This window comes from Hippopotamus amphibius, chromosome 9 (genome assembly GCF_030028045.1).
Source record: "Hippopotamus amphibius kiboko isolate mHipAmp2 chromosome 9, mHipAmp2.hap2, whole genome shotgun sequence".
NCBI classification, from domain to species: domain Eukaryota; kingdom Metazoa; phylum Chordata; class Mammalia; order Artiodactyla; family Hippopotamidae; genus Hippopotamus; species Hippopotamus amphibius.
Window position 1 is genome coordinate 13,303,236 of NC_080194.1, and position 25,182 is coordinate 13,328,417.

Here is a 25,182-nt window from a genome sequence, read left to right on the forward strand (position 1 = left end):
CGTTTATTTCTCCCATTCTATCTTCCAACTCACTTATTCGTTCTTCTGCCTCAGTCATTCTGCTGGTTATAGCATCTAGAGTATTTTTAATTTCAGTTATTTTGTTATCCATTGCTGTTTGTTTTTCTGAGTTCTTATGAACTGTTTCTTGTACTTTCTCTATTTTGTTATCGAGATTTTGTATCATTTTTACTATCATTACTCTAAATTCTTTTTCAGGCATTTTTCCTATTTCCTCCTCATTTATTTGGTCTTGTGGGTTTTTTTCCTGCTCCTTTGCCTGCATGGGGTTTCTTTGTTTCCTCATGGTTGTCCAAGCTTTTGGGGTTGCTTGTCCTGGTGATAGAGGTGTTTATAGAAGACTGTCCAAGCCTCAGACTAATGTCCAAGTATTGGATTAAACGAATATTCAGTCTAGGAAACACATACATGTATAAGACACACAATTATTGAATCCGTTAGGACATAAGGCTCTAGAAAGACCTGACAGAACCCCAGTGTGCTATCAGATATTCAAAGAGAAACCCAGCAGATATTGACAACTGAAACAGAACAAATCAGAGACAAAAGCAAAAGCAAACAAACAACAAATAACACCCTACACATACAAACATCAATCCAGGGAGGTTTTGTAAGCTAGGATCAAATATAGAAATGAGCTGGAGTACCACCAGAGAGAATGGAGATTCTCAGAATGTAGTTAGACAATTGTATTAAGAACTAAGATAAAGACAAAAGCCTAATATTAATACCAAGGCAGTGCATCATCTGGAGAATAGAGCAAGGAGTCTGAGCAGACCGATAGTGTTGCTTAGAAGTATGTTAAGATAAAATACACTTAAAATGGCTGGAAGAAAGAGGAACAGAAGAGCGTAATGTGGTTGGAAATATGCAAAGAAAAAGAAAGGAATAGAAGTGTATAAAAGAAAGGGATGAAAGGAAAGTATGAAAGATATTTTGTCCGTACTACTAAAAACTTAGCTAGATATAGAAGTATATAAAAAAGGCAAAAAAAAAAAAAAAAAAAGAATAAAAAATATCCTTAAAAAATTATGTTGTAAAACTTGTAGATCCCTTAGGGCTAAGATCGTATTTAATAAATCAAAAAAAAAAAAAAAAAAAGAGATAGAGAGAAAGAAAGAGAAAAAAAAAATCCAGAACTGATCCCAGAATGGACCAGTTCAATAGGTATTGATACTTCTATTTCTGTTTCCTTAGCGTCTCAGCTGTAAGTGTCCTTCTCCTTGCCTTGGGTTTTTTTTTTTGCGTTATTCTGTGACCAGCAGAGGTTCCTTTATTGTTCGTCTGTAAGCCTCGGTGTGTGGGGAGGGAGAGGGTACAATAGTGGCTCCTTCTCCTGGGAGTGAGTGAGCAGTGGCGCACTGTTGTTTCAGTCAGGCTTGGAGGTGCCTGTTGCAGAGGGCGCTGGTGGCTCAGGCTTGCACAGAAAGTCTTAGAGTTGGGCCTCTCTCGGGGTTTTTTTCTTTTTGATGCTGTTTTTTTTTTTTTCTCTCGGCAGCCTCCCTGCTGCTGGCGTTGCAAGGAGTTTTAATCTAGCCCCACCCGAGCGCCTGAGGGTGCGTGTTATCCCTGAGCGCCTTAGCTGGCCCGCAGGGCGTCTCTCCACTGCCTGTTGCAGAGGCACCGAAAGAGAGGGAAAGGCTATGCGCGCGGCTCCTCCCCCCCGCCCGGGAGCCTGCAGCCTCCAGCCGCCATCATGGCCGGGCAGCTCTCAGGGACGGGCACTCCTCTCCGCGGGGCTCCTCCCTCCTGTCCTCTCGGTCCGTCACCCTACCAGCCACAATGTTTCTCACCCTGAACCAGCTCTCCGGTTCCCACGCTCCCGCTCCCGGACGCTCCGTTCAGCCGCGGATTGATGCCTCGGTCCGGGAACGCTGAGCTGCGCTGCGGACCCTCCGAATGTTTCTCACTCCCTCCCGTCTGCCACAGCTCCGCCGCTTCACCCTCTCTGAGCCCTCGTAGATGCCTCCCTACCGGCTATGTCGGGCTCCCCGCAGCCCTTTCTGGTGTCCGAGGCTGTCTGCTGGTGTTCAGCTGGTTCTCTGTGGGAATGACTGCGTCCTTCCGTGCATTCCCAATGCATCTGTGGAGAGGGATGCACTCCATGTCTCTCTACTTCGCCGCCATCTTTTTTCTCCTGCATTTATTTTTAAAGTTATGTGGACCTAGATAGAAAAAGGCTTTTAGAAATAAGCCATGGCTATTCACCTACATGAATGTGTTCATCATTCTTTTTTTTTTGGCTGTTTTGGGTCTTTGTTGCGGCACGCGGGCTTCTCTCTAGTTGTGACTTGCTGACTCCAGGGCATGTGGCCTCTGTAGTTGTAGTGTGTGGGCTTAGTTGCCCTGCGGCATGTGGGATCTTAGTTCCCCAATCAGGGATCGAACCCACGTCCCCTGCATTGCAGGATGGTTTCTTTACCACTGGACCACCAGCAAAGTCTCTGTACATCGTTCTTTATTAGTAGAATTTTATGTGAAATAATTGATCCTTTCTAAATCATTCCCTATCTTTAGAAATTCCTGACATGTGGAAATTTACTGCCATCTCTTGACACATAGGCAGATCCTCCTTGATCTCTTAAGCATATAATGTGATCAAACCTTTATTTTACTAACAAAAAACCTCTTAAAATAAACAATTTAAAGTAATTTAGCAAATGAATATACTGTATTATGCTAATATTAAAATCTACTTGATTTTAAAATAATATGCTTTTTTTTTGTTTTTTTTTTTCCCTTAGGGTATCAATATTCATTTAGCTAAAAAAATGATTGAAGATCGGAGTAGAGACTACATGAATGCTAGGCGGGTAGCAAAGGTATGGAATTCCATCAGGCCACTTACTGTAATGTTTGTTATGAATATGTTATTTACACAGGAGCTTTCCCTATCTGGTGTTACTCTTAACATTTTCAATCATTAGTAATCTTAACTAATGACAGTTAATTACATTGTCTGAGCAGATGATGTATTTGAAGCAAAATACCTCTTTACAGGCATGTTAAAGGATAAAATAGAATAAATCAAGTTTGGCAGAAATTATTTTTTAAAATATAGAAACAGAGGTCATAGAGACAAAGTTCTGTCTAGAATTGATCAAGTATTTGTTATCCATCCCTCCTATCCGCTCATACATATCTGAATACTGTTCTACCCTGTGGTCTAAAGACATAGCTCTCAGGGACAGAGTTTTGTCTTGTGTACATACCTTTCCATTCATTGACACTGTTAGAAGTTAGGGAAAATAGCCCAGTACTATGAACTACTGAAATTTTAAAAGACAGATATTTTTTCCAAAGGTGGCAGTAATGATGCCACCAGACCATGAGTCATGTTGATCTGTAACTCCTCTGTCCTGAAGAGTGACTTCCTAGATTACATGCAGAGAGAGCCCAGGGCTCTTCTGTTCACCCAGTCCTGGGAACCTGTTCTTGGGTAGGTAATCTTCTATTATCTTTATCCCTGCTCTTAAATAGTTTTTAGGTTATGTTAACAAAGTAGTATTTGGAAAAAATAGGCATTTTGAAAAAGTATTCCAAACTGATCAATTCCATTTCATACGTTTTAGTTCTTCCTCAGCTCACTGCAGAATTCTAAATCCTTGTTGTCTAGGAATATGAGACAGTAATGAAAGGTTTGGACCGCAATGCTCCCTCAGTGCCTCCTCAGAATACTCCTCAAGAAGCTCAGCAGGTGGATATGTGGAAGAAATACATACAGTGGGAAAAGAGCAACCCTCTTCGTACAGAAGATCAGACCCTGATAACTAAAAGAGGTAACAAGATTAACCCTCCTGGGACTCCAGTTATATATATGTTAGGCCACTTGCTATTATCCTATAGGTTACCGGGGCTGTTTTTTACCCCATTCTTTTTTTCTCTCATGTTCTGCAGATTCAGTAATTTCTATAGATCTGTCTCCATGTTCACTGACCTTTGTTTTATCATATCCAATATGTTGGTGAGCCCATTTAGTGAATTCTTCATTTCCAAATATTCTACTTTTCAGTTCTATAAACTTCCATTCTAGAAATTTTTATATTTTTTGTAGTTTTCCCTTTTCTGTTGCAATTCCATGGCCATTACTGTCTTTTTCTTTATATCCTTGAATATATTTATAACAATAGTTATAAAATCCTTGACTGCTAATTGCAACATCTGGGCCATTGTGGGGTTGATTTCTTTTCCTCTTGACAATGGGTCACATCTTTTTGTTTTGTCACAAATCTAGACATTTAAAAAGTTTTTTGGACATTGTACAGATGTGTAAATGATACATAGTAAAGACTAGATTCTGTTACTTTCCTCTGAAGAATGTTGAGTTTTATTTTAGCAGGGAGTTAAATTACTGGCAGGTCTCCTGGACCTTGTGGAGGCTTGGTTTTACACTGTTAGGATGAGTCTGTGTTAGTGACCTTTATCTCACGGTAAATCTCTTAGTGCTGAGATATAGTCTTTACTCCCAAGACATAATGGAAATTTCAAGGTATTTATGCAGACTCTCTTAACTTGATGGGACTCAGATTCCAAACTTGGTCTCCATTACAGTGGGCAGCTGATGAGATATCTGTCCAGCTCTTTCAGCTTTGCTTTCTGCTCAGGCTCTTTGTATTCTGTGTATGTCTATTTTAGGTTCAGTTAAAGATTTGAGGGCATTTATGCCTCCACCTTCTGTGGCTCTCTTTTGGGGGATTTTCCCTCTTAATTTCCAGCTGCTCTTGTAACCCAGAACTCTGTGTTACTTACCTCAAGCCAGTAAGACTTCAGCATTTGACTTGAGTTCTAGCTATCCCAGAACTGTACACATAGGGATGTACATTTGAGGAGAAAAGCCGTATTAAATATGTATCTCACTTAGCGTGATGCCAGTTTTTTAAGGGCTCAAACCTCTCTGGTTTCTTTTTCTTTTGGCCATTCTCTGGTGCCTTTTAATAATTGCTTTTTGTATTTTTCAGTTTATGATTTTTTTTTTCAGGAGAGTTAGTCTGATATAACTAACTCTGCCACTGTCAGCACTAGAATTTGGAACTTAAAAAAAATTCCTCAATCTTGCCTTGCTTTCTCAGCTGGAGGCCTTTGCAAGTACTGTTCCCTTTGCCTATACCATTTTTGTATCTACTCCTGTCCTTCCTGCCTCTGCTTACTCTCTCATCTGATCAGATTCTATCCCTTCTTCAGGTTTCACTTAGATGTCAGTTCCTTAGTGAAGGCTTTCTTGAGTCTCTAAACTATGTTAAGTCCTGCTGCTGTAAGTGTCAAGACTACACTGTACTTTCCTCATCGTGATACTTACTACTTTTCATAACTGCTTTCTTAATATCAATCTTCCCAATATACTGCAGACTTCTTGAGTGTAGGAAGTCTTATTCACTGGTATATTCACAGTGTCTTTTACATTCCCTAGCATATAATTGGTACTCAATAAATATTAATTTAATAAATGATCAATGGATGGGGTTTGGGTAGGTGATAATGCCAGAAATCACTAAAGGTTTTTATTTCTAAGTATCATTGATTATTGAGGGCTCTGTCTTAGCCTGAAAATTTAGTTGTGATGCTTGTATTGACAGTTTTAAAAATAATATTTACTCTGATTGAATGTTGCAAATGTCTTCCCTTAGTTATGTTTGCTTATGAACAGTGCCTGCTTGTGCTGGGCCATCACCCTGATATTTGGTATGAAGCTGCCCAGTATCTTGAGCAGTCAAGTAAACTGTTAGCAGAGAAGGGGGTGAGTATTCATCTGTTTCTCCCTTTTGGTCTTTTCATGGTTTTGATATAGCAATAATTTGCTAAAAGTATAACACTGAATTTTGGTAATAAAGTGCAAGTATTGAAAACTTTAATTTTATGTCATTAAGAATCTTAGTGACCCTCTTATATGATTAGACTACCTTAGAATTAAAACATGGTGGCTCTTCTTTAATGTATTAAAGTGATGAATCATTTAGAGCACTTGTATGATTCTTCTTTATGTTAAAATAATGGAAGAAGTCTTTGGAATTTTTTTAAGAATCCAGAAATGCATGTGTCCATAGGTATATATATGTGAGTGTATGCTTTATTCTCTTTCAGCTATATTAAAATTATAAGTTAGCTTTCTTTTTTCTCTCCTAGGATATGAATAATGCCAAATTATTTAGTGATGAAGCTGCTAATATATATGAAAGAGCCATAAGCACTTTATTAAAGAAGAATATGCTTCTTTATTTTGCATATGCAGATTATGAAGAGGTGAGTTAAAACATTTAGAACTTTCTTGTAATTGGATTTTTTACTTCAGCACTGAATTTTTTTTCTGGCTGCTTCTTTGCTAGGCATCTTGCTTTTGGAAGACAGAAATAATGCAAAATGAACAGTTGTTAGTCCTTAGCTCATTATATATTTATGTTCAAAGCAGGTGCCTTTGTGGGGTGCAGCCTCTGAATTCCTTAGAGCTCAAATCCTGCTTGTTTATGAACATATATTTATATCCACTTCTCTACCACCTTAGAGTCGCATGAAGTATGAAAAAGTTCACAGTATATATAACAGACTTCTGGCAATTGAGGATATTGACCCCACCTTGGTAAGTAGCTTTACAAATCTCTTTCCCACCTTTGCATTCTGCTTTAATTTTTAAAAAATTTAATTTACATAAAGTAAAATTCACTGTTTTTGTTGAATTGTTAGTTCTATGCATCTTGAGCGATAACAGAGTTATGGGACAACCATCACAGTTAAAATGCAAAACACTTCAGTTTACTCCACAGAAATTCCCTCATGTGACCCCCTCGTAGTCAACCCTTCCCTGTCTGCCAACCCCTGACAATTACTGATCTGCTCTCTGCTCATTTTTTGTTTTTAAAGTACATCAGTATGAAACAGCCACAATGGGGCTTTCTCTAATACCTTCCTCGTGAGCATGGTTTGAATACCACATAATTGTTGCTTAATAAATATTTCTTTTTAAATAAATGGAGGCAGGAGAAACCAACATTCTGGGAAGCAGTTGGACAGGAACTCACTTTATCCTGAATTCTACTCTGTAATAGTGGTTTTCAAAGCCCTGAATTTCTGCAAAAGTGCAACAGAGCTCTTTCAGTGGGAGGGGAAGGGGACAGGCCAATGCGTGGGGCTCTAGACCCTCTGCCTCAAGTCAACCACAGCTGTACTCCTTTTTTGTTTGTTTATCTTGGGATTTCACTTCTCTAATTGCTTGCATTTAGTCATCACTTTAAAATTAATTTAGCAAACTAATCTGTGCTATGCACTGTGCTAGATTTCACAGTATAATGACAAATAAGTAAAATTCCTTTCCTCAAGGAATTCATAGTTCATTCATCCATCTATCTGTCTAAACTGGGCAATGTAGTTTGACGTCATCAAAACCGGGCAAATCAGCACCTACTCATAGTCACCCTGTCCAGAGACATTTGTTCATTGAACAAATTGCATACTCATCAAGTGCTGGGCACTCTGTAGGTGCTAAGTATAAAATGACTCAAATAGTTTATCAATAAAGTTATATTATAAGGTCTTTAGGAAATAGAGTAGTGGGCTTTTAAATCACTTAATCAAGAAAATACTAGTGTTCTGTAGTATTTTCACTTTTATTCCTTCCTTAAGATTTAATCTGCATGTTCTGGAGTTAGATAGTTGTGATGATTGCAAAACCTTGTGAATATACTAAAAACTATTGAATTATACATTGAAAGGGTGAATTTTATGCTATGTGAATATCTCAGTTAAAAAAATTAATTTGCATACATCTTTAATACCAGAAAAAATTTGCTTGTGGATTTAAATAGTGCAATATCTATAATCTTACTTTTTGATTTCTCAGGTATTCAAGATTGCTTTCTTATACAGCAAAACATGTTAGTATTGAAGTAAGGTGAGCCTGTATTGGGTGCTACAAGGATCATGTTCTGCCTAATCTGTAGAAAACATACTTTTTTTGTGTAGGTATATATCCAGTATATGAAATTTGCAAGAAGAGCAGAAGGCATCAAATCTGGAAGAATGATATTTAAAAAAGCAAGAGAAGATACCAGAACCCGCCACCATGTCTATGTTACTGCAGCGCTCATGGAGTATTACTGTAGTAAGGTAAGTACTGCAGTATAAAGATAAAATAATTTCCTTCATCTGAGATAATTAAAAGAAAGGCAGTCCTAGTCTCTGTCATGAAGGTTTAACTGCTCCCTATCCTAAAGGAGGCCTTAGTGTGTCTGTGTGAAATTACATGGAGCATCATCCATATCCCCTCTCCTGCTAATTTATATCTTATTAAACCCCACATTTCTCAATCTAAATGCCCCTGAATGGTTTTTAGCTCTGCAGTTTTTACTTAACATGATTTTAATTTCCATTTTAATTCTTAAGTACTTTGTCATATTTAGATGTTATAGTTGTAATACTCTTTGAGTATCTTGTCTGACATTGCATGGAAACCAGTACTTTCCTCTCTTTACTTCTAGGACAAATCTGTTGCCTTTAAGATTTTTGAGCTGGGGCTCAAGAAATATGGAGACATTCCAGAATATGTCCTGGCCTACATTGACTATCTTTCTCACCTCAATGGTAAGTAGATTCTACATCTGTAATGGTTACTTAATATTAAACCATTAATGTCATTCTCTGAAATTATGTTGCTGGGTTTTTTTTTCTTTCTCAAATGTATTATAATTCTGTCATCACACCAGAACCAGGCACTTGATAGGCACTCAAGGAGTATTTGTGGCTTATCAGCTCTGAATTTATACTTATTGAGTAATGGTTGATGCCTTTTGACTCTGCTGAATGGTCTTTAATTCAGCTTCAAAATTACAACAGTAGTAGGATAAAGCCACGAATCTCTAGCCACCAAAACTCAGAGATGCCCAAGTAGTAAAGTAAAATGCTGTGAGGCTACTGGGGAAGAGATTTCAAACAGAAACGTTGTGTTTATGAGCATCTTTATTTTTCTATTTTGTTGTAATGATAATAGTGGCCATCCTTTATTGAGTTCTTACCTTATACCAGGCAATAGGCTAGAGGATTTGTATATATATGTATGTACCTTATTTAGTCTAGTTAACCATAGTCCATGATGTAATTTCTTTTATTTTATTTATTTATTTGTTTATTTGGCTGCATCAGGTCTTAGTTGGGGCACACGGGATCTTTTCTTGCAGCACATGGGTGCCTCTAGTTGCAGCATGCTGGTTCTTCTCTAGTTGGGGCGTGCAGGCTTAGGATAGGTAATATCTTTTTTTTTTTTTTTTTTAATTTTATTTTAAGAACTTTTATTGAGATACAATTGACATACAATAAACTGCATATATTTAAAGTGTACAATTGGATTTTTTTTTCTTATTAGTAACGTATATATGGCAATCCCAATCTCCCAGTTCATCCCCCCCACCCCCACCCCCACTTTTCCCACTTGGTATCCATATGTTTGTTGCAAACCAGTTGATTTGTATCATTTTTCTATATTCTGCATATATGTGTTAATATACGATACTTGTTTTTCTCTTTCTGACTCATTTCACTCTGTATGACAGTCTCTAGGTCCATTCATGTCTCTACAAATGTCCCAATTTCGTTCCTTTTTATGGCTGAGTAATATTCCATTGTATATACGTACCACATCTTCTTTATCCATTCCTCTGTTGATGGACATTTAGGTTGCTTCCATGTCCTGGCTATTGTTAATAGTACTGCAATGAACATTGGGGTGCATGTATCTTTTTGAATTATGGTTTTCTCTGGATATAGTATGCCCAGTAATGGGATTGCTGGGTCATGTGGCAGTTCTATTTTTAGTTTTTTAAGGAGCCTTCATACTGTTCTTCATAGTGGTTGTATTACATTCCCACCAACAGTGCAAGAGCATTCCCTTTTCTCCACACCCTCTCCAGCATTTACTGTTTGTAGATTTTCTGATGATGCCCATTCTAATCGGTGTTGAGGTGATACCTCATTGTAGTTTTGATTTGCATTTCTCTAATAGTTAGTGATGTTGAGCAGCTTTTCATGTGTCTCTTGGCCATCTGTATGTCTTCTTTGGAGAAATGCCTATTTAGGTCTTCTGCCCATTTTTTGATTGGGTTGCTTGTTTTTTTGATATTGAGCTGGATGAAATGTTTATGTATTTTGGAGATTAATCCTTTGTCTGTTGATTCATTTGCAAATATTTTCTCTCATCCTGAGGGTTGTCTTTTTGTGTTGCTTATAGTTTCCTTTGCTGTGCAGAAGCTTTGAAGTTTCATTAGGTCCCACTTATTTATTTTTATTTTTATTTCCCTTACTCTAGGAGGTGGGTCAAAAAAAATTTTGCTGTGATTTATATCAAAGAGTGTTCTTCCTATGTTTTCCTCTAGGAGTTTTATAGTGTCTGGTCTTACATGTAGGCCTTTAATCCGTTTTCAGTTTATTTTTGTGTATGGTGTTAGGGAGTGTTCCAATTTCATTCTTTTACATGTAGCTGACCAGTTTTCCCAGTACCACTTATTGAAGAGGCTGTCTTTTTTCCATTGTATATCCTTGCCTCCTTTGTCATAGATTAGTTGACCATAGTTTATCTCTGGGCTTTCTGTCCTGTTCCATTGATCTATATTTCTGTGTTTGTGCCAGTACCATATTGTCTTGATTACTGTAGCTTTGTAGTATAGTCTGAGGTCAGGGAGTCTGGTTCCTCCAGCTCCATTTTTTTCCCTCAAGATTGCTTTGGTTATTCGGGGTCTTTTGTGTCCCCATACAAATTTTAGGATTTTTTGTTCTAGTTCTGTAAAAAATGCCATTGGTAAGGATATGTAATTTCTTGAATAAAAATGATCTGGTATAAAAACTGATTTAAGAAAGAAATATAAAATTATATGCCATGTAAATAATTAGATGTAAATTAGATATCACAGATATTTATTAATGATATTTTAGAAATACATAGCATTCTGTATACCTAAAAGGAGAAAAGAATAAAACTTAAACATAATTTTATATTTCAACTTAGTGATTCCACTCTCTGGAAAAGGACTTAACTCCAAAAAGTAAGACAGTGGAGCATTTAATTAAAAATGAATTTTCTTGTATGAAATGAATATTCCTCACCAGTTGTATATTATTTTGCTTGATTTTTTTAGAAAAGTTACTAGTATGTGTAATATTTTTTACTCTAAAATTGAGAATAAAATCTGATGTCAACATTATTATCTGCTAAAATCAGTGTCTTGTTTGTTCATTCATCAACCCATCATTTATTCAGTACCTTTTGGTTAGTAAGGTCTGGAAATACAGAGGTGAATAGGACTCCGTTCTTACCCTCAGAGCATTCTCCTGGGGGAATCAGATGTGTAAACATAATTGCATCATCATTTGATTCTTAATTGTGGCATAAATTCTGGGGTTAGGTGTATGATGGTGTTTCACATTTCTCATGTGCAGAATGGTTATCATAAGAGTACCTTCCATAGGACTGTTGAGAATTAAATGGATTTTTGCATGTGTTTGACTTACATATGGAATGTGATAAGCATATAATAAATGTTAACTATTTAAGGTGATGTGGCAATTGTGAAAGACATGTGCTAAATTCTATAATAGAGCCCTGAATGAATTCCTTTGGAAGCACAGAGAGGAGAGTGTAATCTCAGTTCTAGAACTGTTCTGTGCAATTATGGTAGCCACTAGACTACTAAGTTTTGAGTCCTTGAAATGTAGCTAAGCCAAAATGAGATGCGGTGTACATATAAAATACATACAGATTTCAAAGAGTTAGTAGAAAAGAAATGTAGAATATCTTAATTTTTCATATTGATTACATGTTGAAATGATAATTTAGATATATTAAAATTAATTTCATCTGTTTTTTCTGCTTTTATTCTTTTAAATATGGCTAGCAGAAAATTTAAATTATTGTATAGCACTGTGCTAGAGGGTAAGAGAAAGGAACATGAGGTGGGTCTTGAAGGATAAGCAATAGTTAGCCAGGTAAAAATACAGAAAAATGCATTATTCCAGGAAGAGAACACAGCGCCTAATAAGCAGTGGAAATTTATGTGGAATGGCAAAAAGTGTGTCTGCAGCAAAGCTAGGAAAAGCTAAAAGAATAAAATGCAAGATTTACCTTTTTTTTTTTAAGTACAGTATGTTAAGTTGAAGGTGAAAGCCATGAATACGGTCCCATCTTCTTTGGTTCAATACATGTAATCTCTTAGTTTGATTTTGCATGTTATGGACATGTAGGAAAACTGAATAACTGCCCTGAGGCAGTAAAAGCCAACTACTCTGCCGGATTTTTTTAGACAATTTTATTGAGGCATAATTTATGTACCATAAATGCACCCATTTAAAATATACAGTTCAAAGAAGGTTAGTAAATTTACTACTGGATTCTCAAATTTTAGTAGATCCCTTAGAGCTTAGCAAGAAGCATTATTTTCCCACTTCCAGCTGCAGAGGACCTCCCAAGCCTCTTAAATTTTAATCCACCTTTGGTAACCATTCTTATTCTTTTGCAATTTGCATATTTATCTACCAATCTGGATATGGTACCTTTACAAGAATTTAGTTAAATATAGAGTAATCCTGGTGCTGCAAAATAAGAAAATCAAATATCTAAGTTTGAGGTTGTCATCCTTCACGTTCAGAGTATTTAAAAAATATCAATAGTCTGATGCTTGTAATGTCAACACGTATGCAATTTTCAGTATATAAAAAAGATACCTGATTCAGATATCATACTGTTATAAATTGTTGGACATTACAACTGCACTATATTATAGAAGGAGAGCTAAACTAGAGGTAAAAAGACCTGGCTTCTAGTTATGGCTCTATTACTTAATAGCAGTGAGCCACATCAACTCAATCTTTCTGAACCTCAAGCTTCCTCATCTATAAATATTGGGTGTGATAATAGTTAGCAGGATTTTTGTGAGGATTAAATGAGATAATGCATTGTTGAATTGTAAGACTGAATTTTTTTTAACATATTTTAAATCTTCCTTAATATCCTAGAGGACAATAATACCCGAGTTTTGTTTGAACGAGTTTTGACATCTGGAAGTCTTCCTCCCGAGAAGTCTGGGTAAGCCTTTGTGAAAACTTTCTGATCGGGTTCTAATGGCAGCTTTAATTCTTGAATTATGGTCTAGGGGATGAATGTTTGCTTGTTGTGAGTATAAGTTTCAGGAGAAATTTCCCTTCTCTCTTGAAGCTTAATATACAAATGCCTGCCTGCAATATTTTCATGCCTGTTTAAGATTTGTTAAAAAAAAATTTCATACTGACTAGGATTATTTTGAGAGATGCCTTAGCAATTTATTATTAATATTTTAATACATCTTTCTATACATCCCTAGAAATTGATATGAACAAATTACAGTTCTGAAATTTTTACTTCTTACTTGAGAGCAAAGACTGTTACAAAAATGAAAGCTTGTTTGACAAATTGTATCCCTGATTTATGGTTTTGACTCTGTCAGTTTTACCAGAGGAACAACATGGTATAGTGGTACAGTGAAAGTAGTAAGGCTTTGGAGTCTTGGGTTCGAATTCCAGCTCAGCCAACTACACCTTGGGCAGATTTCCTAACCTTACCAATCCTTACTTTCTTGTCGAGTAGCAACAATGTCTACCAGTATAGGAATTTTGTGATAGTCATCTACCTAGTATATAATAGGAACTCATTGTATTACTTTTGTACAAAGGTGCTTACTGACATTTAAGTAGAGTCTCAGAGAATTAATCTTGGCTGTTAGTGCAGTGGTGAGGCACAAATTTGTCCCCAGTGATCCATATTAATGGGAAAAAATAAAGAGCAATCATGTTAGATTTTGAAGTATATTTTTATTCATACATTGCACCAAGAATGTATTCTACATTTTAATCCATGCCCCTACAAAATGGTGAAGCCACATCATTGAGGAGAAACTGGAAACCTAGGTTCCTTTTTCAACTCTTCTACCTAGAGTTTACCCTCTGTAGGGTCTCTCTTATTGACCACAAAGAATAGGAAGGTATGCTAAATAAATAAAAACTCAAAAAAAGCCTTAAATATGGAAGTATTTAGGGTGAAGAGTTATGATGACTATACTTTACTTTCAAATACTTAAGCAAAAACAAGATTGAAGCAAATATGGCAAAATATTAATAATGATTAAATCTAGGTAATGGTATATAGGAGTTCATTACACTACTCTATTTTTCTGAAGTTTGGAAATCTTCATAATAAAAAAAAGAGACTTTTATAACTTAAAAAAAGGGGGGTGGGGTGGGGAGGAAGGGAACTTAAAGCTTTTTTGTAAGCCCCCAAACACAGAATAGTGAAGTATTGATTAAATTTATTTTCTTACAGAGAAATCTGGGCCCGATTTCTAGCTTTTGAAAGTAACATTGGTGATCTAGCTAGTATACTCAAAGTGGAGAAAAGACGGTTTACAGCATTCAAAGAAGAGTATGAAGGCAAAGAAACAGCTTTACTGGTAGATAGGTACAAGTTCATGGATTTATATCCTTGCTCTGCAAGTGAACTAAAAGCACTTGGGTATAAGGTATGTACTTGGGCTCAAGATATGTGTAGTGTCTTTACTTTTCCAATGTTTCAGAATAGTTCATGGATAAACTTCATTTTAAATTCTGAAATAGAAATTAATCTAGTTTTAGAATAGATTTGGAGAATACAGAAACGTTCAGAGATTTTCCTTGGGTTTGTGAAATATTGAATATCAACAGTACTGAACAAAATGAGAATTAAAATGAGATTTAACAAACTTTCATTCTTTCCCTGAAATTGTCAGTGCCTTATATCTTAAGACCTGTGGACAGATGGAGGGGATGGGGGAGGGAAGAAAGACAAAAGAAAATCTGAATGTCACATAGGTTAGTTTTTTTCTAATAGCTCTTAAAACTGATGAGTGTGTTTTGACAGGAGATCTTAAAGCAAATGTAATTCCTGTTATATATTTTGTAGATATAATGGAGAAATTTATAACTTGTTAAATCCTTGAAGGATTTGTATCTTTAAAACTGGGCTCCTTCAGTGGGGCCCTTTAGGAAATTAGCTTATCTAGGAATGGAACTCCTCTGTTTAGACTACTGAGTCATAAGCAAACAAATGCGGAACCTGAACTCATTCAGGCCAAGAGGAAAGATTAATGTTTACACAGTCCTAGAAATAGCCCTTGCTGAGAAAACCCTTGTTCCGTCATTTCTTGATTTTTCTGTGTCATGTGAGCAAAGACCAAGATGAAATCCAAAGGGAAGCTATATTCACAAGAGTCCTAGATTGGTCTTAAGCCAACCAGCATTAGGTTGTGCCTCACCATCATTCTTCATTTCCTCACTGTCCTCTTTTAGCCTGGGTCTCACTGGCCTGGTGTCTGAACCAGTTTAAAATGAACTTCACATCTTTGCATTAATGGAAGCTCCAGTTGTGTGCCAGCCCCCTGTTCCTATTCTGAACTAAGGGGTTACTGCTCAGGGATGAGCAGGTTCTGCTTGTGGTTTAACTATTTCTTAATGAAAAGCCAAAGTCATATTAAGACTATTATGTGAAATTTTTAGGCTATTTCAACTTTGCCAAGATAAAAATGGAAATTAAGGAAGTTAATGAACATATCTTACTAAGTAGAACTACTTCTTGAATATGAATTTTCCATCTTGTATTTCTGTTTCTATTATTTTCTTTACTTGGGAAGGATTATTATGCTTTTGTGTGTGGCATATAAGTGAGAGGGGGAAGAGAGAAAAAACCAGTTCCCAGTGGGTGTACTCATTTAGATTTGCCGCCAAATGCATATGAGCAAATTTTGAGAACATGAAATTCTCTTATATCCCTTGATGGTGGCAGAAGAGGCTCTTTTGGTTCTAGACAGATTGACAGGGGTTATCTGTAGCAGAGGAACGTCCCTGGGATAGGGCCTCTTTAATAGGTAGCATGTTGCTCCCTTTGACATATCTCAGAGGGTTGCTCTCAGCCCTGGAAGGCATTGCTGGGACACTGAAAAGAAGACTGGATGGGTGTGAGGTCAGAGAAGCCTGTGCTCTCAAATCCTCTCTCTACTTCTTAGCCATCTGACCTTGGAGATAGCAGAACCTCTTTGAGCATCAGTCCCTTCTATAAAATGGAGGTGTTACTATCTGCCTCCTCAAAGAGGGAATAAATGGCAAAAATTGACAAATGGTGGTTGTTGAACAAACATTCCTTCTCCCCGGTAACAGTATGTTGGGAATAATTTTTCATTTCATTAGCAAAATCTTATAAACTAATGTGATGATAAGCTTTATGTCAGGTTTCATGAAACAGCACCTTACTTAATCCAGCTTCTTCACTTAGAGAACCTGATAGAAGATGTTCAATTTTAGTGGAAGGGAGATAGCAGGAAAATATCTAAAACTGCAGATTTTCTTCCAAATTACCCCACCCCTACCTGGTATGTATTACCTACAAAAGCTTGTATCTAGCCTACAAATGTCCTACCTGGCGACACCGAGTCTAATGATTCTTTAGAGCCTTTAAGCTTTCCTTGTTGAGTATTTAACAGTCTTTACTACCATGGAAGTTCTCGCTTCTCTTTCTCCATTCTCTCTATGGTTTTAACCCAGTTATTCACGGTGTATCTTCAAGACTGTAGAATTGCACAGTTATACTCTGTAAGTCCCTTTTTCAGGTTTAGGATTCTTCTGTTCTGCATTTTCAGGATGTCTCCCGTGCTAAGCTAGCAGCTATAATTCCAGACCCAGTTGTAGCTCCTTCTATAGTGCCTGTTCTGAAAGATGAAGTGGATAGAAAACCAGAATACCCTAAACCAGACACTCAGCAGATGATTCCATTTCAGCCACGACATTTAGCACGTAAGCCATGACTTCAGATCCAGTACTGAGACCTCAGTTTGTTTGTTGGTTTAACTCCAGAGGTGTGGGGGGCAAAGTAATGTGACCTTTCCATTGTAGGTTAATAATTAGACTCAGGGTCACTGTGACAAGTGGTTGGCTAGTCTTTGAACCGAGATGAGTTTAAAATGTCTTAAAAAAGAAAAAAAACAAAACCTCATTGATCCAGATTGCAGTAACCCATTTTGGCAGTGATACTTAGAAGAGTTTTCAGAAATGCTGCTACATACAGATTACCTGCACACCTAGAAACTTAACTTTGGTGATGTTATTTGGTATTGTTTATACTTACTAATGGGTAGTAGACTCTGGATTCTATTTGAACAAGGCCCTTATGATTAACTATGTTACTGTATAACTGACTTTAAGTGGGGTTGCTGAAAAAATGACTTGTGAGGCTTAGACGTGATCTTTGACAAAAACTGACTAGCTCAGCCCCTGGGTTGTCTTATGCAAAGTCACTTTCTGCCTCCCCATGGCCGTGGGGTTGAGACTGCTTTCACTCTCTCACCCACTTGAATTTGGTCAAACATAAAAAGCACTAAAAACATCTTAAGATGTCCAGAACAAAGCAACATAGACTATTTATACATAGTAATTTATGTACAGATTACTTACATTTGTTCTTACATGTATAGAAATTCTTCCATCCCATTCAATTCCTACTTTTCTTTCTCTTACAGCTCCCGGCTTACACCCTGTCCCTGGTGGAGTGTTCCCAGTACCACCTGCAGCAGTTGTTTTAATGAAACTTCTCCCTCCTCCTATTTGTTTCCAGGTTTGTTCACTATTTTCATGATAGGTATTTGCTCTATGGGTAATTATAGTAACTGTGTGCTTTTTCTCTTGTATCATGGGAAACATAAAGTAGGACTGTTTTAACTTGTCTGTTTATTGGGGATTATATTTTCTTTGTCAAAACAGGGTCCTTTTGTACAAGTGGATGAACTGATGGAAATTTTCCGAAGATGCAAGATACCAAATAGTAAGTGATGAGGCCCCATTTTTAGAGTGGAATTCAAATTGTCGTTTCCTAAGCAGGAGAGATTGTCATTCTTTGGCACTGAAGTTTCCAAAAGCAACTAGCCATCTTGCAGAAGTACACTGATACCTAGGAGGGATCCAAACCCTCTTTGGTACAGAGAGGCTTGTTCACATTCTAATTCTATGAAGAAAAATGTCATAAAAAGCTTATCTTTTTTACTCATGTGAACATGCACTATCAGGTTTGGCTTATGAAAATGTTATTAACAGCAGATTTGTTTGTTTTTTCCTTTATTTTTTCAAGTGTATTGGTAGTACTATCTCAGAATTTGCTAATAGCAGGCTACAAAATTATAAAGTAGCCAAAGCAGCACATACATATTCCTTCACAGCGGCATACTTTTAAACATCCTCCAACAGGCCTTTTTGTTTTGCTTCAACAGCAGTTGAAGAAGCTGTGAGGATCATTACTGGAGGAGCCCCAGAGCTGGCTGTAGAAGGCAATGGTCCGGTGGAAAGTAATGCGGTACTCACCAAGGCTGTCAAAAGGCCCAACGAGGATTCAGATGAAGATGAGGAAAAGGGAGCTGTCGTTCCCCCTGTTCATGACATTTACAGAGCGAGGCAGCAGAAGCGAATTCGGTGAGGCAGGCACAAAACCTGCCTCTGAAAGAAAACTGTTATCCAGGATTCATTTTGCCTCTTAAGTCATATGTTTAAAAGAGACAATGCTTTGTTACAAGGTTCTTGGAAACAAAGTTGTAATGTCATTGGTGCCTCTATCATATGGTTCTTGAGAAAAATCAACCAACCTGTGTGAATTTTAGGATTTGGAACAGACCTATGCTCTAAACAAAATTGGGTTTTCAAAAATGTGAGAACAGTACAAGGTGGCAGAGCCACATTTTGTTCCCGCTTCAAGGGTGTCTTGTATGTACCACTTGAAGACTTGTGGGTTTTCAACAGTTTTATTTTAAAAACTGGATGGCTTATGATTGTAAAGCATTTTATCACATTTTCTGAAAACAGCTGTTCTTGGTTTGCTTATTTAGAGTCCTGCCTTATTGTTTCTTTTATTTATGGCAGAATGTATGGAATCGATTTTGTAGTTTAAAATTTTAAAACAATCCTTTAAAAAATAAAAGGATCTCAAAAAAAGTCATGTCTCCTGCTGCTGCTTTCACTCAGATTTTATCTGAAATAGTTACTTATGTTATTTAGCCAATAGTGTTTAAAAATAAATGTCAACAATATAAGGAAAAGTCATTCTGTATTTACTATATATACACTTAACTGTTGTCCTTTCCTGGTCTTTTTTGCTACTACTTGAAAACACGAGGGATCCATTTTTAAGAGGCAAATTAAACATTTTAGAAATCTTCAAATATGAGTGCATTTTCCCCACATTAAATCTGAGGGGGATTGAGATATTTTATCTTTCACGTCCCTTACAAGCAACGTAAGGGTGGGAATTCCTTTAACCACTCACTGTCTTGCTCTCACATAAATATATTTCAAAAGGTGCTCAGTGTTCAAGAACATTTTTTTCATGAGCCAAACAAAGATAGCATTAAAGAAAACTACAGCCAAGTAACCAAAAACTAATTACAGTGAGCAAAAACTTACCATAAAAATTAAGTCAGAGGAATTCAGTTTTGCTTTTTGTTAGCAACATTACCTCCTCTTGACTCAGTTCTAGAAAACTAGACCAAAAACCAGTTGAGCCTAAGGATTGTGATTCAGAATAAAAGCTAAAAACAAGGAAGGAAAAGTATTAAGGCTATAAAGAGATTATCTTACATGTTTGGGTACACAATTTAGAATATGAATTCAAGGTGATTAAATATCAACTTCAAATATTTCTATAAAACATAATAAAAAAAGGTTATCTTGAATCACTTTCTTATATAAATTTATATATAGCAAAGTTATATTTACCTAAGTTGGTCACAAGCATGTGTCTCCAGTATTTTCCCAGTAGAGTTGAGTAAAATTTCCTCAAAACAAAGTCAGCTGCCTTTACCTCAGATTTTGTTATCTTCTTAAGTATCATTTTCAAGCTGTGTGGGTTTTTATTAATATCATGGTTATCAACAAAACAACATAAAAGGCACAAGTAGTACCATATAGCAGAAACTTAACTATAGAGATATGGAATCTTTCCTGAGGTGCTATCTTTGGGTAGCGTACTGAAGAAGACAAAATGGTTTCAAATACCTGTAACTGTCTGTAATAGTGTTCCCATATGACAAAACAAAGCCACAGTGACTGTGCATGGAAAATACTTTTTTTTTTTAATAAGCATTGTAATAAGAAAACACACACCCACATCCCCCTACCTACCTCCGTGAAAAGTGCTACTAAGGACTGTTAAGGCCATTATGTGTATTATAATTGCTCCTACTGCATTTATTTCTAAGACTTTTTCCCCCTTGAAATTATATGACCTTTAAACTTAAAAAGGATTATTTCTTAAGATGAAAACATTTTCTAATGTTCTACCTGATATATATATATATATATATATATATGCTTTTCGTTTTTAGTAAGATTTTGTCTGAATGTTTGATAATTCCCTTTATAAACATAGTGAACAAGTAGCATGATGTTAGAAATCTGAAGTTATTTTTGGAAATCTATGTGCAGACTTTCATGGTATATATAGCCAGTCCTGCATGTCCAAGGGCTCTTATATATACATATTGCTAGACCCAGAGAAATGACCAAAAGATATCCATATCTTTCCTCTTTATAAAAAACAGAGCACAGAGTGAAGTGAGTCAGAAAGAGAAAAACAAATATCGTATATTAACACATATATGTGGACTATAGAAAAATGGTACAAATCAACCGGCTTGCAAGGCAGAAATAGAGACACAGATGTAGAGAACAAACATGGACACCAAGTGGGGAAAGCAGGGAGGGTTGGGGGGAATGAATTGGGAGATTGGGATACCAAATTGTGCACTCCAAATATATGCAGTTCATTGTAAAAAATAAAAAAGTAAAAAAAACAAAAACAATGAGAGCATCTCCCCACAATTCTAGAACTGGATAAAATTTAAGGACCATAAATCCTTCCTAAACAAACATCAGTAAAACTCTGGCTTTTAGAACTAAATTTCAGACAAGAAGTTTTATCTATGTTGCCACACATAGTAAAGTAAAAGCTTATACAGCTACCTAGTAAATATAAAACCTATCAAATTGTACCACTGGAAAAGAATAAAAAATATACCACTTTTGTCAGCATTGACCTTGGGCAATAATTATGAATTTATCTGGTAATTTTATAATCCTCTATTGACATATACTTAATATATAAAACTAAGAGTTCATTTACACAATAGTAAAATTATAATTACCATGTTCATAAACTTTGGTTTTTACATCAATTCCCAAACTTCATTAAAGTTGGTAGTTCTTAACTTGACTATGATGTTCAGCAAGTGAAGTTATATTTTATTTAATAAAAATTTCAGAAGTCTTGAAAGGTAATTCATACTAAGTAACAAAACTCAGGTACCATATTACTGATTTAAGTAAAATCTTAAATATTCAACAGAAGTCAGCTTACCAGGCTCTGGGAATAAAAAGTCCAAAAAACTAGTTCAGTTTATTAAATTTTCTTCCCTGTCTGACCAGATTTCTGCTTTGAGCTTATAGCAGAAAGCACTTTAAAAAGCATAGGCACGGGGATATGTGTATAAAAACAGATGATTGAACTTGGTGTACCCCCCAAAAAAAAAAAAGCATAGGCAACAAGTGACTTCCCTGGTGGCCCAGTGGGCTAAGATGCTGCGCTCCCAATGCAGGGGGCCTGGGTTCAATCCCTGGTCAGGGAACTAGATCTCACATGCTGCAACTAAGAGTTCACATGCTGCAACTAAGAGTTCACATGTTGCAACTAAGAGTTCACATGCTGCAAAGTGTTACTTTGATTTTAAGGTTGCTTTTAAAAAAATAATAATAAATTTATTTATTTATTTTTATTTATATTTATAGGCTGCATTGGGTCTTCATTGCTGTGCATGGGCTTTCTGTAGTTGCAGGGAGCAGTGGCTACTCTTCATTGCGGTGCGCAGGCTTCTCATTGTGGTGGCTTCTCTTGTTGCAGAGCACGGCTCTAGGCATGCGGGCTTCAGTAGTTGTGGAGCATGGGCTCATTAGTTGTGGCTCACGGGCTCTAGAGTGCAGGCTCAGTAGTTGTGGCGCACAGGCTTAGCTGCTCCGTGGTATGTGGGATCTTCCCGGACCAGGGATCGAACCCGTGTCCCCTACATTGGCAGGCGGATTCTTAACCACTGTGCTACCAGGGAAGCCCCCTTAAGGTTGCTTTTAAGTCAGAAATTGCACTTAAAGGTTCTCAATGTTTAGTTCAGATAAAACAAATACAAAATGGTGAAATCTGACTATTGCTACCAACTCCAGACACATCTGATTTCTAAATTAAGTGACATTCCATCAAATCAGGCCTATAGATTAGTTCGGAAGGCAACACAGTATGACAGAAACCCACACTAGGGGCAGTTTTAAGTAAAATTCTGCCTGCTGAGGTTTCGGACACTTATTTCTAGGACTCTAGCTTTTTCTGAAAGTATTAGTGAACATTTGATAGGTTAATAGAGGCTTTTAGGCTTAAGTTTTCGCCTCCTTCATCCCATGAAGTTGCTTTGAATACTGTGAATAAAAAGGCAATCCATTAAAACAGGTATAAAATATAAAACCCACTATAAAGACACAGCTGCAAACATCATTGTAATTCTTTATTTAGGTTATGTTTTCAATGAGATAATGCTTTTTAATACGAGTTTCATAGCCCACCATCCACTACCATTCAGTCACCCATTCATTTGTTCATTCATGCATTCATTTACTTCAAATAATACAGAGATGGAAATGGGGAGAAATCACTGGGGCGGAGTGAATGGCGGCAGATAAGAAAAGTAAGATTGCAGCTCTAGTACAGAAGAGATGATAAAAGAAAATAACAGTCTTGGGACAGGATAGGAGGAAAACCTTCCCTATAGACCTGTAAAATGTGCTTGACTGAAGGGCACCAACAATCAATCTGTCATGATAAAAAATGTTCACCTACAGGCAGAGGGTTATATGCTCTCCTTTGTTGCTAATAAAGCCATTTACAGTCCTCTTGCATGTACAAAGCATTCTAATATCCATTATCAATTTTAATCCTCACGGGAAGTGTGAGTTAGGAGTATTCTCGTTTTACAGAGGAAAATACGAAGCCCAAGGAAGAGTGACTGGCCCAGTATCACATAACCTTGCAAGAAGGCAACAGAGGAGAAACTCAACCCAGATCTTCCTCTAAATCAGGAACTTTCTGCACAATCCTACTGCAGTCTACTTAAGTTACTGCAGTCAGATTTATCACAGAATGTCAGAATTGGAAAGGCGCTTACAAGGTCAAGTGTAGTCCTTCCATTTTACAGGTACTGGAAATGAGTCCTGATCTGCTCCAGCTAATCACATAACAGAAATGCGATCAGAACTCTGGTTTCTCGACAGCTACCAGTCTTTCCACTCTATCACCCTGCCTCAAAATTAAAAGAAATACAAATGTTATACATATAAATCAGGGCATGCCAAAAGGTCCCTGGAAAGCAAACACCTCCCTTGAAACTCACCAGGAAAGTAGGTTCCTCTATTCCCAGGAATCTTAAGACTTTGGAGAAATTAAACCACAAAAACAGAACTGCTTAATAACCCATTCAGAATTGTCAGCCAGTGTGCGCATGTTATATGCCTAGAGTCAAACTTTTTAATAACTTTTCTTCACAGAGAAAAACGTTCCTATACATACACCTGTCCACTGCATTCATCAGTAAGATATATGTGTGACTCTTACCTGAAGTATATTTAAAGGGTTACATAAACAATCACATTTTACAGCTTGCTTTAGAAGTAATGAGCTTTAAAAAAAAAAAAAAAAAAGTACAGTGAGAATCCAGCCACTATGCACCCAATCAACTGAGAGCTGACAAGGCAGCAGTTACTGCTCTAGACATTCATTCATTCATTCATGAGACTATCGAAGAAATCTAACTGACCTGCTGATACAGACCCAACGCTCAAGGCGCTCAGTTCTACCCACCTGTAGTGAAGTACTATTGCCAAATAAACGTAGCACTTCTATAAAAGACATGTTTTCCACAAACCTGTTAGGCAGGAAACCCTGTCAGATCCAATCAGTATGCAGTATTAAACCAATTCAATTCTAAAGGATAACTTATATGCCAAAGGTATTTTGTCTTGGAGGGAGAGCTGTAGGGGGTAGTTCTATGTAGATGCTTAGCAAACATTTCCTGAGTGACTACATGAACTAAATGAATTTTCCTGGCCCTCTCATAATCCTATGAGATTCCAGGAAGAAAACCAGCTCACTTATCTTCAAAGAGCAACAACAAAACGATTCAATATGAATATTGTGATTCTGAACTTTGCCATCTTCATTCTGGCTTTTGTAGAATTCCACCAGTGGACACTGAGGTAGTGGGGGCCACAGGAGTCTGTGAAGCTCCCTGTTGTATATGCATCAAGAGTTCAAACTGTCCAAACTTCACTCTCTCCATGTAGGAACCCATGAGGGAAAAAAAAAAAAAAAAAAACAATCCACCTAAGAGTTAACTCTTACAAAAGAAAGCAAAATGAAGAACCTTTGTGATTTAGGGAAAATGACTGTAGGAGGTGGTGGAGACCCACCCTGCCTCTCGGGGGGGTAATGCTCCTCTCCAGCATCCTTGGATGGGGGTGGGGCACCCAGACACTGAGGCTGAGGCAAGCAAGACGGCCGCCCCCGGAACCGCGTCTCTACAGCCAGTGAGCACAGCTGCCAAGCAGCCTTCTCTCCAGAAGCAGTTCCAGAGGGGACCTCATTGAATACGCTACAAAAGCTATGATTTTGTTCTTTAAAAGTCCTGCCTACTGAGCTTTTATCCCCTTCCAATGACACCAGGGGGGATTTGTCCTTCAGCCTAAACTTTTTTTTTATTTATTTTTTTCCTAAACTTTATGAATATGACCTCTGGCCATGTAACCCAGCATACATTTCTGACTGCAGGTAAAAATATGAGCGCACAGTCTGAAGCAAATTGCTTGGAGAAATCACATTCCTCCCAGTGTTAACCATTCACTCCTCTGAAGTCTGGCACTAGATAGTCTACAGGGTGGATGTTTCCCCAGCCCTGTCCTCAGCCCTCCCCCTCCTTCAGCTGCTTGAATGAAGGGATTCCTTGCGTGATTCTGGCAGCTGGAGATGGCCCCAATCACTTCATGGCTCTGCTTCTAACATCATGT

General features: G+C 37.1%; 1 protein-coding gene across 1 annotated transcript in view; it reads left to right on the top strand.

Moving 5' to 3' along the window:
* Positions 1-19,033, top strand: part of CSTF3 (cleavage stimulation factor subunit 3) — a 73,740-nt gene extending 54,707 nt beyond the window's left edge. The window contains exons 9-21 of the mRNA XM_057750634.1: positions 2,766-2,843; positions 3,638-3,800; positions 5,646-5,755; positions 6,142-6,258; positions 6,518-6,592; positions 7,972-8,115; positions 8,487-8,589; positions 13,006-13,075; positions 14,345-14,540; positions 16,689-16,842; positions 17,565-17,659; positions 17,806-17,866; positions 18,309-19,033. Coding sequence (XP_057606617.1) covers positions 2,766-2,843; positions 3,638-3,800; positions 5,646-5,755; positions 6,142-6,258; positions 6,518-6,592; positions 7,972-8,115; positions 8,487-8,589; positions 13,006-13,075; positions 14,345-14,540; positions 16,689-16,842; positions 17,565-17,659; positions 17,806-17,866; positions 18,309-18,511 — 1,569 coding nt within the window. The 3' untranslated portion in view covers positions 18,512-19,033. The remainder of the gene's footprint in view (positions 1-2,765; positions 2,844-3,637; positions 3,801-5,645; positions 5,756-6,141; positions 6,259-6,517; positions 6,593-7,971; positions 8,116-8,486; positions 8,590-13,005; positions 13,076-14,344; positions 14,541-16,688; positions 16,843-17,564; positions 17,660-17,805; positions 17,867-18,308) is intronic.
* The last annotated feature ends 6,149 nt before the right edge of the window (positions 19,034-25,182 follow it).